This window comes from Schizosaccharomyces cryophilus, assembly GCF_000004155.1.
Source record: "Schizosaccharomyces cryophilus OY26 unplaced genomic scaffold supercont4.3, whole genome shotgun sequence".
In the NCBI taxonomy this organism is placed as follows: Eukaryota; Fungi; Ascomycota; class Schizosaccharomycetes; order Schizosaccharomycetales; family Schizosaccharomycetaceae; genus Schizosaccharomyces; species Schizosaccharomyces cryophilus.
This window is the reverse complement of record NW_013185626.1, coordinates 778,994-794,092: the sequence shown is the minus strand read 5'-3', so window position 1 is coordinate 794,092 and position 15,099 is coordinate 778,994. Positions and strand designations below refer to the sequence as shown.

Sequence of the window (15,099 nt, the reverse complement as noted above, 5' to 3'; positions counted from 1 at the left end):
TGCCCAAGGTTAAGTTTTCGAAATAGGTGAATTGTCGTCAATTAGAAGGAAGGCATTTTGGATTTCTGAATAAGCGTATCTTTTGTCTTAGCGTTTTACAAAGGCATTGTTGTGGTTTAGCGAAAGTTCTGGTTTCATTAAGTTGTTCAAATTCGCAAATATAATTTTCTGTGGAGTTCGTCAGCATAGCATTCCATTTCCGTTATCGAAATTCAAAGCTATATTTACACTTAGTTGGCTTTACAACTCTTAATAGTAGTTAAAGCCCTCCTCTTCTGTTTCTTAGTCTTTAGAACTATATAAGACAAAATACTTGGATATATGTTGTGATAAATATTTAAAAAAGGCACAGGCTGCTTAGATAATATAGGTACAATAAATATAAAAAAAGGTAAGAATACTAAAAGTTACGGAAAAAAAAAAAAATGAGTAATGGTTGTTATTTATTCACTCTAATTTAACAAACATTCAAAAAAATAAGACATCATAAGTCAACGATAGAAAGAAGAAATAGTTTGGCACAACCATAAAACCGTATAAACAAAAGCGTATAAAAGAAGAAATACATCATTTACTCATTAAATAGGAGGCACTGTGTATGCATAGCTATAGTTAGTCTTTCGGTTCTTTCGGTTCTTTCTCAAGAAAAGTACGACCCACCCGATTGAAATAAGCTTTTAACAATCCTCGAAGCTGATCATCAAGACTTCCTTTAGCTATCATGGAACAACAAGAGTAATATAATTGTCGCATGGAGCCAATGAACAAACTTTCAGGAAGCTTTAATGTATTATCAAGAATGGTTACAATAACGGGCTGCCAGCTAGCGTGATTCCGTGTGTGTTTCTCAATGGTCATGGAAGCATAAAGTTCTAATAATCCCGCACAGGCAGGAAAAAGTAGGTTGGTAACTTCAGTACAAGAACTTGAATCAACCGGTAAGCTTTCGCTATTCAATAATCTAAAGAGCAAAGTGATGTACAATAATGCGCTCGCTGTTTCTTGGCGTAATAAATTAGGTAACTGCTTCATATAGCCAATATTAAGTAAAGAAACACGTAAGGATTTGTTTTCGTTAAATTTTCTGGCAAACTGCCATGAATCATAAACTGCTTGTGTGAGTTTTAAAACTTGATGTTGCGGAATGTACTTGAAGATATTTTCGTAATCCAGTAATTCAGCAACAATACTGACTAGCAAAAGTTGCAGTATGCATTTTCGAATCATGGACCGAAATTCGTTCTGCTTTTCTGCAATAAGATTTACAGAACTTTTGTCAACCTCAGTCCTTGTGGCTTGAGAATGAGCTGAATTAAAACGGATAAAATTTTCGTCATCGAACCAAAAGGCTTCTTCCAATAACAATTTATGCGGAGTAGTTTCGCGAAAAAGCTCAACAAAGAGCTCGACGACTAAATCCCAATCACCTTTTGTAAACCTATGTGCATTTTCAAGTAAAACCTGTTGCATGCAACTAGTACCAATTCGAGACAAGCTAACGTTGTCGCGACATATACAAGTGCTAAACAACCGAAAATAACCTTTGAGTAGGGTATGAAGTTTCTCAAGCCGGCGAGAAATTAACGCAACAATACCCTTCAGAGCTTCTACCAGAGTCGTCGATTGCCAAGTACGAACTTCCTCGTCACGTAGCAAAATGTCATCAGAATCTAAACTAAACGTTGAAAAAATAGGAAAAATGAACTTTCGCGAAACGATCTCCCATATCTGCTCAGTAAATTCATCGGACTCTTCAAGAAATATATAAAACATATTTTGAAGAGCTCTAGAACGCACTTCCAAGTCTTCAGCAGAAACTACAACATCATAATAAGCGAATAAAATAGGGAATGCAGATTTTGGTACTTCTTCCTCATTAGTATTCTTTTTGCTTTTAGCTTCTAAAACCAGTTTGGAGTATATCTTCTTAATAACGTCAAGACTTTGCAGAGATATTTTTTGATTAACACCATTCTTGCATAATTCGGTAAAAGAAACAACCATGTCAATCAGACAACTTTGTTGAACTATAAAATTGTAATGGTGTTCAAAAATGTCCAAGAGTGTCTCAAAAGTCAATAAAAGCAAAGTATCATCTCGGGCTTTAGCAGAAAAAGTAAAAACCCCAAACAGTGTTTTCCATCCTGATTTTATACTGGAAACTCTAGCTTGTATCATTTGGCGAATACATTGCAACACGAGCTCTTTAACATCAACAGAAGCATCAGATGACATGACATATTCATAAGGTTTGAGAAATTCTTTTTGGAAAGAAAACAAAGAAAGTTCTTCAATTTGTAAGAAATGCATGGATAGTTGTCTTAAGGAGTCTAAAGCAAACACTGCAACACGTTTATTCCTGTGGCTAGCAACCAAATTAAAGAATTTTCCCAGCACATTCCAAATAGAAGACCACTCAACTCTGATTCTTCCCATATTGTAATATGAAATCTCAACAAGCTTTTGCAAGCTAAATAGGCGGGGATTTTCGGAATCACTAGAGGAAGTTATTTCATCCCATGCAACTTCACATAGAGCTTCAAAAAAAGATTTTATAGCAACACCCGATAGGGAAGAAGTCTGCGTAAAAATTTTGTCAATGGAGAGTATAGTTTCAGTAGACATCAACTCAGAAATAACATCAAAGGATAGTTGTTTCGAAGTGGATCTAGGCGTTTGATTTTGAAGAGTTCCACTCATTTGACGAGTTTTCATTGAGTTCGATGGTCGTACTCTAGCATTTATAACATCCGGAATCTCTGTTTCGTCGACCCCTTCGCCAATTAATTGAACACGTTCCAATTGACTAATACTGGTAAGAATGTCTTTCCAAGAAGACCTTAAATCGTTGCCTTCAGTACATGCAATTTTAAGCAGTGTTTTTATGACCATGGTATTTTTAGTTTTTATGTCATAGGCGGAATGCAAGTTCGTGAAATTGACCAGTGTTTTTATAAAAGCATCACGAACTAAATCAAGGCCGAAAAGACAAGCTATATGAATCACATACTGAAACCCTTCCAAACACCAAGATAATTCATACAAGTATTCAGATTCTTGTAAAGGATTTGATATGGCTGCCAAAATGGGCATCCACCCCGCTTCAAGCATTGGTCCAATATGCTCAAAGTGTTTAGCATTGTAAAATACATTCTCTTTTTTTGGATTATGTTTCTGCTGCTTCATGAGCTTCTTAAGGACGGTGGTTGTCTTGTTAGCCATCTCTTCTGAAGCTTGAAGATACGCAGTCCTCTGTAAGTCACGACCCGTCTGAGTAAAAGAAGCAGCGAAAAGGCCTACATTGTTGTTAGAAGTCATCAATGGTGCTATGGCAGCCAATTGTTGTTCGTCTTTAAGAACAATTTCATTATTTAAAATATCCTCATAAACAAAACCAAGGTAATCTTCATCCAGATCGCCGCCACTGTTAATTCCTCGATTGTTTTTTACGAAATCTTCCTTCGACATCTTATTTTTTATTTGAGGCGAATGTAAGTCGGTGTTTAACATGATAATAGAGTACGCCAATATGTAAGCTGTATCAGCATTTGCGAAAGCTGATGGATTTTCTTTCATATAACGCTCAGAAAATTTCAACATAATACGATCGATTTTTTGGGCTTCACCTGGCAATCTGAAAGCCTGCAGCAAACGACGTAAGGCATCAACAAAGCGGTAATTGGCAAAGTTAAAACAGTCGATAAAGTTGTGCATAACAGATATGTTGTACTCCTCTCCAGCTCCCAAGTAATCACCGAGAGTAGTCTTATCAAAACCTTCAGTGTTAAATAAGAATGTAGCTAATGATGCAGGATCGTCAGTGTTGACAAATCCATTCTCAGAGAGGTGTTTAATTCCTAACAACGGTTTATAGTTAAACTTATTTATGCAATGTCGCAACAAATTTTTTCGCTGCTTATTCAACTCAAATTCTGAAGGATCAGCTAATGCCAATGAACTGCTACTGCATGAGTTCGTTTCAACAGATGGACGACCACTGTGTAGAGGGAGTGTATTAGGGGTGTCTGAACGAGCTAAGGAATCATCATCAGCACCTGTCGTATTTTCATCTGCGGATATATTGCCCCTAGCTAAATAAAATCCGCTTTCGGCCCAACTCATCAAGGAATGCAAAACATCGATGACACATTCCAATGCTTTCAGCTTTAACTGATAATCGCTAAAATTGGTTAATTGTACTACTTCTGAATTAAGAGAGCTAGAATTAGTAGTCAAGAAAGGAGTAGCACTTCTGTTAGAAGTTTCCATTGAAGGAAGCAAGTCTTCATATTGATATGTGTTTGGATCTAAAGGAGTGATAGAATTGGTTTTTGATATAGAAAATAGAAGTTGTTCAAAAACATTAGTTGTCGAATTGCGGTCGCAATCATAATTAATATATAATTCAACCAGTGCCCTGGGATTTCGACAAATACGTTGGAAAATCAAAAGTGTATGAAGCTTTTGATTGTAAGAGGTATTTTTTAAATCCAATATAGGAAAATAAACTTCGTGAAAAAAAACGGCAATTTCCTGTTTAAAATGTATACGCAAGGTGGATACGATAAGCCAAAAAATATCGCAGCAAATTTCAAACACTTGGGGTATTGGGCTTACAGCATTTCGAGATAATACTAAACATATGTATTGACGTGATGCTTGTACTAGTGTTAATCCCTCTAATGCAGGTATGTTTTGAAAAGGGAAAGTCAATTCCGTGAACAAGTCACCATTCTTGTCTAAGATAAAATAAATAAGGTGAAGGCTTATAAGCTTTGATCTCATGGCCTGAGAACGTATGTTGTCAACTTTTTCAGAAGAACTATGGCGTACTGCAAGCCTGCATAGGGTACGGAATACTAGATATGCATCCTGCAGAGATAAATGCTCCAGACTAGTAGTCTTGGAATTTTCAACATCCATTTTCACATAATCCAACTTCGACGTTCCGTTGGAAGCCATTGATTGCAGAGTTATTTTTTCTTCCGCATTTGAGACATTTTCATGTAAAGAGTCAGTGCTTGCAGTGGCGATGTCGTTAAACCTAGAATTTGTAGATGGTTTGGAAGGATGAAACATACGTAAACGTTCAAAAACAATCCCAACAGCTTGAGTCAGAGATGCCTGAGCTACAGATTGTATGGAATCATCATCGCCAAGAAGGAAAATATTATAAAGCTTGCGAATGGAGTTGAGAAGAATAGCTCCATGAAGTAAATCGTTCTTGTTAGGGCAAAGGATGAATGCAGAAAGAGCTTTGACAACATTGAGTTGCAATGTTCCATCAACAACTTCATCATTGATACAATCACATACCATATCCACGATGCATTGTAGCATTGATTTGGAGGAAGGATTTGAAGCTGAAACCTTTTTGTCAGCTGGGAAGTAAGCAAAAGATGCTAACTTTGATACGGTGTTTAGAGCAATATTTAAGACGTCATCTTGAGCAATTTCAAAAGCATGTTGAAAAAAATCGATAAGAAGAGTTTTGTCGTATTCGTTGTCAGTTTGAAGACTGGGCTTTAGGTCGTCCATTACTTTACGTAATGGATCAAACTTCGCGCATGCACGAATCTGTTGAAAATCATTAATGCACTTTATAAGCACGAGACGTGCAGATCGTTCCCAATTTGAAGGAGTCGGTGGATTTTGATCTACCCTTTCATTGGGTTCAGGTCGTGGTTCTTCTAATACAGGGCTCATTAAGTTTTTATTATCAAGAGGGACTTTTGCAGGAATTTCTTCTTGCCCTTGCTGCTCGTACACAATTTGGTTTAACGTAGCTGGTGAAGACAAGTCGCCCTGACCTGGTGCCCGTCCATCTTCGGCGGCATTTATGGGCTCCAAAGCTAGATTTGGATAAACTCGAGGTCCTTTTTCGGGTTCCTTATGCGAGTCTATTTCGGTATCGGGTTTGAAAGCTTTCTGTTCAGCTGGATACACCTTGTTCTCACTGGACATCTCTTCATGATTCGGTACGACAGGTACCTCTGCCACATTCCCAGAATCATCCTGCATTTTATTACAGGTTTCTATAAGCCAATTACTATGACTTAAACACGATACTATTATTGACGATGGTAGAAGTATATTGGAGATGGAAATGCTTGAACCCCTAATTGCGTTCCAATCCGGTATCAATTATAAGGAGTCCCAAAGATGCGCAAACTTTCGATATATTTTAATTAAATTTAAATTAATTTTGGTGGTTGCTGGAATTACAAGAAGCAATAAAAAGATTGCTATTCTACCCTATGCGACTTCTATATATGTTCATCGTATTCTATCGAATGGTCATTTAATCCATTATGTTCTCCAAGTCGTTTTATGTTTACAAGTCGGTGAAAAAACAAGCAACAGTTGTGTCGAAGGAAAAACGAAGCAGAATAACATTAACAGAATACATAGGAATCAGTCTAGTTTATGATATTGTAGTTTAAAGCATTTATAATGCCATATGACAATTATTGTTTCTTAATGAAAGATATAGTGATATACTTTAAGTAAGTGCATATACTTGAGTATGCTAAAGATATCCTTTTATGCATTGTTAAGGCATACTGATTCTCTATGTTCATAAAAGCATATGAAGAAATCAACATTTCTGTGAAGTAATTTATGTCCTTGATTTTTTAGTAATTTGGATATTCTACGACTGCCTAATAATTATAAGCTGCTGTTTTAAAAATGTCATTTAAAGAAGGTAGCGTAGCCTTTGAGAAAAATATGGAATAGAAAAGGGTTATTTATCTTCTACAAAAACTTATATAACACAGGCAAAAGATCTCAAGCATTGTTAGTCTGTAAATGAATCCAACACTAAAACAAGAAAGGAGATAGCTTAGACAGTAAAAAGCTACCTGTTCACTTTAAAGAAACTGAGTAAGGTTTGAATAAGATCATAGAAAACCCCTTTTTATTTGAGTTAAGAGAACAAAATAAAAAATTTCAATCATCCTTTTTTTCTAAACAGTTACTTTTATCATACAAGAACTCCTAAAAATGGTAATTCGTTTTTTCCAAGCCCAGCAATAAGCCAACAGCCTTTACTCCATTGTTTCAAATTGTCCATTCAAAAAATCGACAAACATATCTTTTAAAAGATTGGTGTTATATGACTGTTGGCGATTGATGTGAACAAATTGACGGCGAAAACGCTGCAAAAGAGGAAGCGATACAGTAATGCTTGGCATTTCGACTTGAAGACTGCTTCCAGGGATGGGCAACGAAGAAGATCCCTCTGTACTTTGATGATTGAGAATTAGCATGATAACGTCTTGCGTTACTTTATCTAATTCGTATAAATAATTTACTTCAGCAGGTGCTTTTGTCATAGTAGCCAAGTTTGGCTTCACGGATTTGTTATGAATTAGCACAGACCAAATAGTATCAACAGGAGGAGTAGGATCATCATGGATAACTGTAAAGAGAGGCGAATCCCATCGGGTCATCCCATTCGGTTCTTCATATCGAAAAATAAGTCCATCTAAGACATCTTCTGGGTATGGATGTTCCGAGGTGGAGTTAAATTTTTTCGCCATCTGCTTGGGGACAGCCACATGAACCTAGGAAATCCTGTTAGTATATATGGTAAAAAGTTTGTATTGCCATACCACACAGTGAGGGGTGTACATGGATTTTGACTCACAGAAAAGCTGATAACGAAATCCTTTAATATAATTCAAGGCATCACAAATTACAATAGTACTCTTTGAGAGTTCACGTTGAACGGCGGAATACAAAAGTCCGCGAGCAGCCTTTTCTGTTTTCGATTCTAAAATTTAATACCAGTTAGTATGTCTTTCAAAAAAACGATTCTCCTTCCCTAGTATAATGGGAAGAGACATTGTTGTCTCGGTGTATTAAAAAATTATTGTGTACCTCTGTAAACTTCTTTTTCAATGTCCAAAGATTCATCATTGATGAGGACTACACGATAGTCCTTGGTTCCATCAACATTGTTTTCTATACGCTCTTCTAAAGCTTTCTGAAGTTGCTTCGCACGCGTCGTTTTTCCAGAGGATGGATATCCAGACAAAATAATTAATGGCATTTCAATTCAAATATGACGATAGAAACAAACACATAAAAATAAGATAGACTTTCTTTCGATTGTAAAAAAGATAAAAAAACACAGATTTAACACTCTAAGAACAAATTGTACTTGGAGTTTTATTTTTGCAACAGAATTCCAGGATTTAGGAAACCATTGCTAGAGTGCCTTAGTAAATAAACCAAGGAAGAAAAAATTACATATGCAAAGACGAAGTACAAACAATAAAACGTCAATAAATAACTAATGAAATTACATTTTCCGTCATAGAACAATTTTTATTAGTCTAGCAAATTGTGAATTCTCATATCGTAAACCACTAGAGCAATTAGTAAGGGTGCTTATATAAAGAAATTAACATACCATCTTCCGCTCGTTTGAGTTGGTATTTTAAGCTGTCAAAATGACGACGCAAGGAGTCGTTCTTTAAAGATAACAATTGAAAGGAAGAATGTACGTTTTCAATAGTTTGAAGTGATTTTAAAGGAACCTCTTTATTGCCATGGATAACAGCATTGACAGAAAACCTTGCCTATAGTATAATGTTTAGAAAACGGTATACAAGAGTTAAACATACCAGTTCAGAACTAATGGACAAAACACCATGCAAATACTCCTCGATAGAAATGTGAAACTTAACTTCTTCGGGATATACAGGAACTAGAACCATTTCGTTAAGTTTTGCGTATATTTACACTATAGCATACCGTTCAAAATTTGACCGACTTCTTCCAAAGTCAAGATTTGGTATTTCTTGTCTTCATGTCCACGAAGAGCTCCCCTCCAAGTTGCTAACAAGATCAAGCACGCGACTTCTTGAATAGTTCTGTCCCAGACATTAACATATTTGTAGTAAGAATGTTCAGATGCCAACTTAGCTAATTCTTGGATTTTCACTTTGATAACCTCTGTACTCCTTGTAATATCAATGGATACTTCGTTATTTGCTATAAGTTAATTAACAGGGTTTGACTAAAATGTAGCAGATTTGATGCCATACAAATCTCAACTTCTCCAAGCAAGAGACGTAAAACTTTTGTTTCCTGATCAATAGTTTCAACACGCGAACTTAATTCCTGGTTATTTGTTTAGTAATTGCCGGTGAAAAATAACCCATACGTCTCGCAAAGAAGTCTCATGATCAATTTTTGTTTGAAGTTCCTTGAAAATTGACTTATCCATTGTCCCGTTTTTCTGTGAATTTGTAAATGTGTGTTGGTGACTTACCAGCTTGTTATGTATTGTATAAAATACTGTAGTATAATATTTGTACAGCGCTGTCTATGAGCTCTCTACGTTTCCTATAGTACCGAATTGACTAACTGCAAACCGTATAACAAGATGTTGAGGTAGTATGTCACGTATAAAAGATGGATTATATGTAAAAAATTTAAATTGCATTAGTCCCGTATTAAATTCATAATCAGTCCAATCACACGCATTTTCTAACAAATGAACCAAGTTATAATAATTGTGACATATCTATAAAACTAAACAAGTCCATGGCTTTTCTAATGAGTCAAGTCTATTTTACTGTAGAATCCAAAAAAGAAATTGAACTCTTTTCACACATTTGACGAAAAACCCCGCCCTTACGATATAACTCGGCAGGTGGTCCATATTCAACAAGTACACCTTTGTCCATAACCATAACTTTATGATAGTCAACGATCGTTTTCAAGCGATGAGCAATGCACAACATAGTTGCATCTCCAAATGCGCTACGCAATGTTTTTTGGATTTGTTGATCTGTAGCATCATCTACGGATGCAGTACATTCATCCAGGATAATGATTTTAGAGCGTCGAACGATGGCTCTTGATAGAGCCAAGACTTGCTTCTGGCCCTGAGAAAAGTTTGAGCCCTCCGAAGCTACTTGAGTATCTAGCGTTATATGAATTGGTTGTTGGTCTTCCGAATAGGCAATAGCCATATTATTTGCTCCACTTGTCTGAAGCGCCTCGTTCAACAAAGAATCATCAAGTTCATTGAAAGGATCTAAATTGCTTCGAACGGTTCCAGAAAACAAAATTGGATCTTGAGGAATGAATGAAATTCGTTGACGAAGAGAATTCAAATTGACATTTTCAATCTCTAAATCATTGACACGTAAAGATCCACCTAGACGATTTGTGAATCGTAAGAGAGTAAGTCCCAGTGTACTCTTACCACTACCGGTTCGTCCAACAATCGCTACCTTTTCACCGTGATGGATGTGAAGATTTAAATCCTTAATGACACTCGATCCATTTGGAGTGTAACTTACGCTGACATTTTCGAACTTAATGTCTCCTTCTTTGGGCCATGCCACAGGAACTTCTCCTTCTTTGGTTGGTAAAGGTTCTTGCTCTAGTTCAGTATACTCTTTAACTCTTTGGTAGCTGTTCATCTCAGCTTGTAAGGCGTTGAATGAACGGACAAAATAAAGAACTGTGATGCTAAAGATTACAGATTGGTTAAGTGAGAAACCAACAAGACCAGGGCTAATGTTGCTTTGTTTAAGAGCAATAAATCCAGCTAATCCACCAACCAATCCACTAATGCCGTCTGTTCTAACTGCAACCCATCTATTCAGATTGTACGATGTAGACTGAAGACGCAGTAGGTTGTCAATTTTCTTCGAGAATTCATCTTTAAATGTACTTTGCATATTAAATGCACGAATTACAGCAAGTCCAGAAATACTCTCTCCAAGAAGGCCGAAAATAGGAGAATTGTAAACGGAAATTAATCGCTTGATACCAACTTGAGCCTTAGTATAAAGCATACCAACATAATATCCTATTAAACAGATACATAAGGCAGGAACCAAGAAAATAGGCATAGCTGAAGAAACAGAAATTAACCCGGCAAGGATTGAAAGGAAACATTCTACAGACCAGAAAAGCCAGCCTGGCAGGTTCAAGTCCAAAGATCGAATATCTTTGGCAAAACGGTTCACAATTCTTCCAGTAGGTGTTTTGTTAAACCATGAGGCATAAGTACCAAAAACGTGCTCTAGCATTGAATTATGAATAGCCTTTCCAGCAATCAAGGAGCCTCTGTCATATGTATACGTGCGCAAGTAGTCTAGCAAACAGTAAAAGATGAGCATTGATCCATATACTACTAAAAACTTGGTATTGCTCATGTCAGGAGAGTCTATTGATTTGTTGGTCCAAAATGCAACCCACAAATCAATAAGGATAGATACTGTTTGTGTAGCAACTAGTAATACAAGAATGAAGCATACATAAAATGTTGAGCCAAAATGGCGGAAATATTCGAAAACAGCAGACAAAGGTACGTCTCCGGTGGCTCTTTTTTCTTCTTCTACAAGTTTACCCGATTCAGCAACTTGCTCTGCGTCTATTGAGGAATCAAGAGGGGTCTCCGTAACTTGCATTTCCGGTGCAGAAGATTCGGATGTGTTAGCCTGTTCATCCAGTTGCAAAATAGGTGTTGACTTATCCTTAATTGGAAAAGCGGATCCATTCTTTACGGTAACAACAAAGTTAGTAGCATCTAAGAAAAGATGTATACTATGCGTAACAAGGATAACAGTACGATTTTTCATTAAAGGACCTTTGAAGCAATGATGGAAAATCCAATTTGATGTGTGAATATCCAAAGCAGACATAACATCATCAATTAAAACGATGGAGGATGGTGCATATACAGCACGAGCAAGCGCAATACGTTGTTTCTGACCTCCAGATAAGGTAACACCTTTTTCACCGATTTCAGTTAAATCACCGGCAGGTAAATTTTCTAAATCACTCTGCAAACCACAGGATTTCAAAACCTCTCTGTAACGCGCCTCGTCGAAAGGAGCATTGAATAAAATATTGTCTTTAATGGTGGCATTACGCAACCAAGCAACTTGAGGGACGTATGATACACCTTTGGAACGAGGTAGGGAGTAAGAGCCGCTAGACAAACTTAATTCACCAAGTAATGCCGAAATTAGCGAAGATTTTCCGGAGCCAGTAGGACCAACAACGATTGAAAGCTGGTTCTTTGGGAACTTGAAGTTCAAGTCACGAAGGCGGAAATCTCCCTCAACTGGATTACAAGGCCAGGTGAAAGTGGCGTTGTCAAAGCCAATGTCTTCACTTTCAGAGTCAGTGTAAACTGTGGGATCCACTTCATTGGGGTCGTTCAAAAAATTTGAAACCCTACCAATTGAAACGAAAATCTGCACTAATTGCCTTAAAAGATAAGCAATCCATGCAAACTGATTACGCACCAAAGAGAAAAGGGATATTGAAGTAAATGCAATTGAGGGTGTAATTTTTTGTCCCATAACCGTAGTAAAAATTACAAAAGTAACAAACATGCTAAAGAACGGTAATGATTCAACCAAAACTTGAATTAATATTTCCATTAAAAGCAACTTCCAGGTTCGATTAAGCTCGTGTTGGCGTTTGTGACGCACACGTTCGAGCATTGGACGTTCCCAACCAAAGAATTTTGTAATACGAATACTTTGAAGAAGTTCGGACATTAATTCAATACGGGAATCAGTTGCTTTGTTAGAGAGTAAAGTTAGTTTAGCCACAAAGGGACCTAACAGAATAGGAACCGATGTAGTTAAGACGGCAAGAACAAGACCAACATAAGCACTCCATCCCAAAAGTTTCTGCAACAAATAGATAGAAATGCCGATTTCAAAAGGTGCTCTTACTGCAACATGGACTAATTCTCGCAACGCGCCAATATCATCAGCATCGGTAGAAATAAGATTGTTAACTCGGCCGACTTTGGATTCCTCATTTTTATTCTGTACAAAGCGGAAATCAAGCACTTTTTTATAAACTTGATATACAAGAACCGAATAAGAACGGATGGCATAACGAGTAGACAAAAATAAATAAGATTGAAAAGCCAATGAATTCAGAAAAGGGCCAATTAAAAGCAAGGCAATCCATACATAGGGAGATATGTATTCACTCTTTGGATTTTCTAAGTACTGAAGGAACCGATTCATGGCCATGGGTGAAATAAACTGTGAAGCACTAATGAAAAAGCTTGCAACACCCATACCTATCATTTGATATGCAAAGATAAGGTGCAGAGTTATAAATAAAGAAGGGCGCTTAAGCCTCTCATAAACATTAGACCACAGTTTGTTTTTGTCATAATCCGGTAGATGAGGAGCATCGTCGAATTCAACAGTACGACGGGTGGAGACATTGATAAGCTTGTTTAACCAATTATAGCTACAAATATAGCTAAAGTAATTGCAGATTTGCTCTTCCGACGGGTGATCGTTTTCTTCAGGAAATAAAGGGTACCATACACGTGGTGTGAACCAGGGAATGATGTTTATGGATACGCCAATGGTAAAATAGGCCCACATTAGGGGCGGAAATATGGAGAAGGGAGGGTGATGGATTAAAAGGAAGGGATAAACATAAAAATCGAAAAACACCGGAATGATGGAAAGGTTTAAAAGAACTGAAGAATGATACAAGGTAGGACGCGCCCGGGGAACAAGAATGCGGAGAGAATGAAGAAGAAAGGAGTGTATAGAGAAAGCAAGCAATAAATGGTTGACACCATGACCAATAAATCTCTTTGGAAAATGCCCTTCAGTATACATGAATGTACTTAAACATAGAAAGAGAAACGAAAGCATCCAAAGACAAAGCCCATGAACACGCCGCAGCCCTGAAAACTCAGCAGACACGGGACGTTTGACTATAAAAGAGTTTGAGAGCCATTTATAAAGTAAGTATAAATAAGTACAAACAAGACCTCCGGAAAGGAGGTACTTGTATGACGATTGAGGCAAGAGAGAATCCTCATGATAATCATGAGCACTTCCTTTCAGAAAAAAGGAAAAAGAATCTCCAATTATAGAGCGAATCTGATAAGGAATATAATTAAAGCTGTTTGACCCAGGCAAGAAAGGAGAGGGTCGCGAAGCATCCATGTTTTAAAAATTTTCTCTAAACAAAACAATTATTAACAAATCAGAAAGACTTTTTAAAAAAATAAAAAATGCGATGCAATCAGACCGGATTGTCCTGTGAATTTTGAGGACTGCTGAACGAAAAAAACACAAAAATAATGTGAGAACAAGACCTCAAAAGCAAAGACAGATTAAAGGGAATTAAGAGCTGATTGACTGAAGAAAACAGAGGGAAACGGATTGAGTGGCTGAAAAAACGAGAGGTAGGATTGCGCTTTTATGGCAGTAGTAGAGTACCTCCTAACAGCAAGCAAATGGATTTTTCAGTAATTATGAAATCCTATTGTAATTAACTTCAACTGTTTGTTGCAAATGAAAGAGCAGAGAAGCAGGCCGTAATCCCAATTTTTGGGTGAAACGCAGTCAGTCGTGGAAAAAGGGAGCTATATATTGACAGATAAAAGGAGGCTATTTCTAGTGTAAGATAAGACTATATCGTTTTATAAATTTTGGATAACGAGCGCTGTTTGTTCGTATGACGTCCTTTTCAAGTATCTAGAGGCTCCACACAAATTGTTACCTACTATTGTAAATCCAAATTGACAGGCTCGTTCTAGAGCATGCATTCATACCAAGAGACAAAATAAGAACATCGTTCTGTACCATACATTGGACGAATTACTGCAAAAAATGACAGGAAACACAACCTGGATATGATAATTTCCTGTGTTTCTAGGAAAATGTCACTCCAAAAATTGAGCGATCTCTTTTACAAAGGATTTTAATCTTCCTTGAAGTTTCTTCTTTATTTTTTTTATTACAAAATTTTTTTTTCCCATCTTAAAGTCTTCAAGACATGATATTGGCGTATGTTACCTACTCATCGTTTGTTTACACCAGTCTGGTACTTTTTGCGATAATCAATCAAGTAGAGATAAGAGAAGGACCGGAGAAATTCTTTGTTTGTTTTAGAAAGACGTTTCTATGCAAAAAGAAACCAAAAAAAATATAAATAAAGGAAAGTTTCGTTACAGATTTTCCGTTTCCCCTTTGTTGATAAAAGTTCTTGAAGATCCTACTATTAGGAACCAAAGTTAAAGTTTCACGTGTTCCAAGACTGATACTCAATATGGAAGGTATAGATTCT

The 15,099-nt window shown here is 36.8% G+C and overlaps 4 protein-coding genes across 4 annotated transcripts; all 4 read right to left on the bottom strand.

Moving 5' to 3' along the window:
- Positions 1-346: 346 nt before the first annotated feature.
- Positions 347-6,072, bottom strand: SPOG_00361 (Sec7 domain-containing protein). The gene has a single exon (XM_013167870.1). The coding sequence runs from the start codon at positions 6,019-6,021 to the stop codon at positions 613-615; it is 5,409 nt and encodes a 1,802-aa protein (XP_013023324.1). The 5' UTR covers positions 6,022-6,072; the 3' UTR covers positions 347-612.
- Positions 6,073-6,677: 605 nt separating this feature from the next.
- On the bottom strand, positions 6,678-8,147 carry SPOG_00360 (elongator complex associated protein Kti2). The gene is made up of 3 exons (XM_013167869.1): positions 7,885-8,147; positions 7,617-7,777; positions 6,678-7,568 (listed from the first exon to the last, which is right to left on the bottom strand). Exons 1-3 carry the CDS (start codon positions 8,054-8,056, stop codon positions 7,050-7,052), a joined length of 852 nt encoding a protein of 283 aa, XP_013023323.1. The 5' UTR covers positions 8,057-8,147; the 3' UTR covers positions 6,678-7,049.
- Positions 8,148-8,313: 166 nt separating this feature from the next.
- Positions 8,314-9,389, bottom strand: SPOG_00359 (translin). Its single transcript, XM_013167868.1, has 6 exons — positions 9,176-9,389; positions 9,057-9,132; positions 8,764-9,003; positions 8,634-8,716; positions 8,420-8,588; positions 8,314-8,375 (listed from the first exon to the last, which is right to left on the bottom strand). Exons 1-6 carry the CDS (start codon positions 9,236-9,238, stop codon positions 8,338-8,340), a joined length of 669 nt encoding a protein of 222 aa, XP_013023322.1. The 5' UTR covers positions 9,239-9,389; the 3' UTR covers positions 8,314-8,337.
- On the bottom strand, positions 9,315-14,407 carry SPOG_00358 (glutathione S-conjugate-exporting ATPase Abc4). Its single transcript, XM_013167867.1, has one exon. The coding sequence runs from the start codon at positions 13,971-13,973 to the stop codon at positions 9,582-9,584; it is 4,392 nt and encodes a 1,463-aa protein (XP_013023321.1). The 5' UTR covers positions 13,974-14,407; the 3' UTR covers positions 9,315-9,581.
- Between the last annotated feature and the right edge of the window lie 692 nt (positions 14,408-15,099).

Coding starts and splice junctions, on each gene's coding strand:
- SPOG_00361 (XM_013167870.1), bottom strand. CDS start 6,021: ATGCAGGATGATTCTGGGAATGTGGCAGAGGTACCTGTCGTACCGAAT.
- SPOG_00360 (XM_013167869.1), bottom strand. CDS start 8,056: ATGCCATTAATTATTTTGTCTGGATATCCATCCTCTGGAAAAACGACG. Junction 7,778..7,884: donor TGAAAAAGAAGTTTACAGAG/GTACACAATAAT, acceptor ATTAAATTTTAG/AATCGAAAACAGAAAAGGCT. Junction 7,569..7,616: donor TGTACACCCCTCACTGTGTG/GTATGGCAATAC, acceptor AGGATTTCCTAG/GTTCATGTGGCTGTCCCCAA.
- SPOG_00359 (XM_013167868.1), bottom strand. CDS start 9,238: ATGGATAAGTCAATTTTCAAGGAACTTCAAACAAAAATTGATCATGAG. Junction 9,004..9,056: donor GCTTGGAGAAGTTGAGATTT/GTATGGCATCAA, acceptor ATTAACTTATAG/CAAATAACGAAGTATCCATT. Junction 8,376..8,419: donor ACTCAAACGAGCGGAAGATG/GTATGTTAATTT, acceptor TAATTGCTCTAG/TGGTTTACGATATGAGAATT.
- SPOG_00358 (XM_013167867.1), bottom strand. CDS start 13,973: ATGGATGCTTCGCGACCCTCTCCTTTCTTGCCTGGGTCAAACAGCTTT.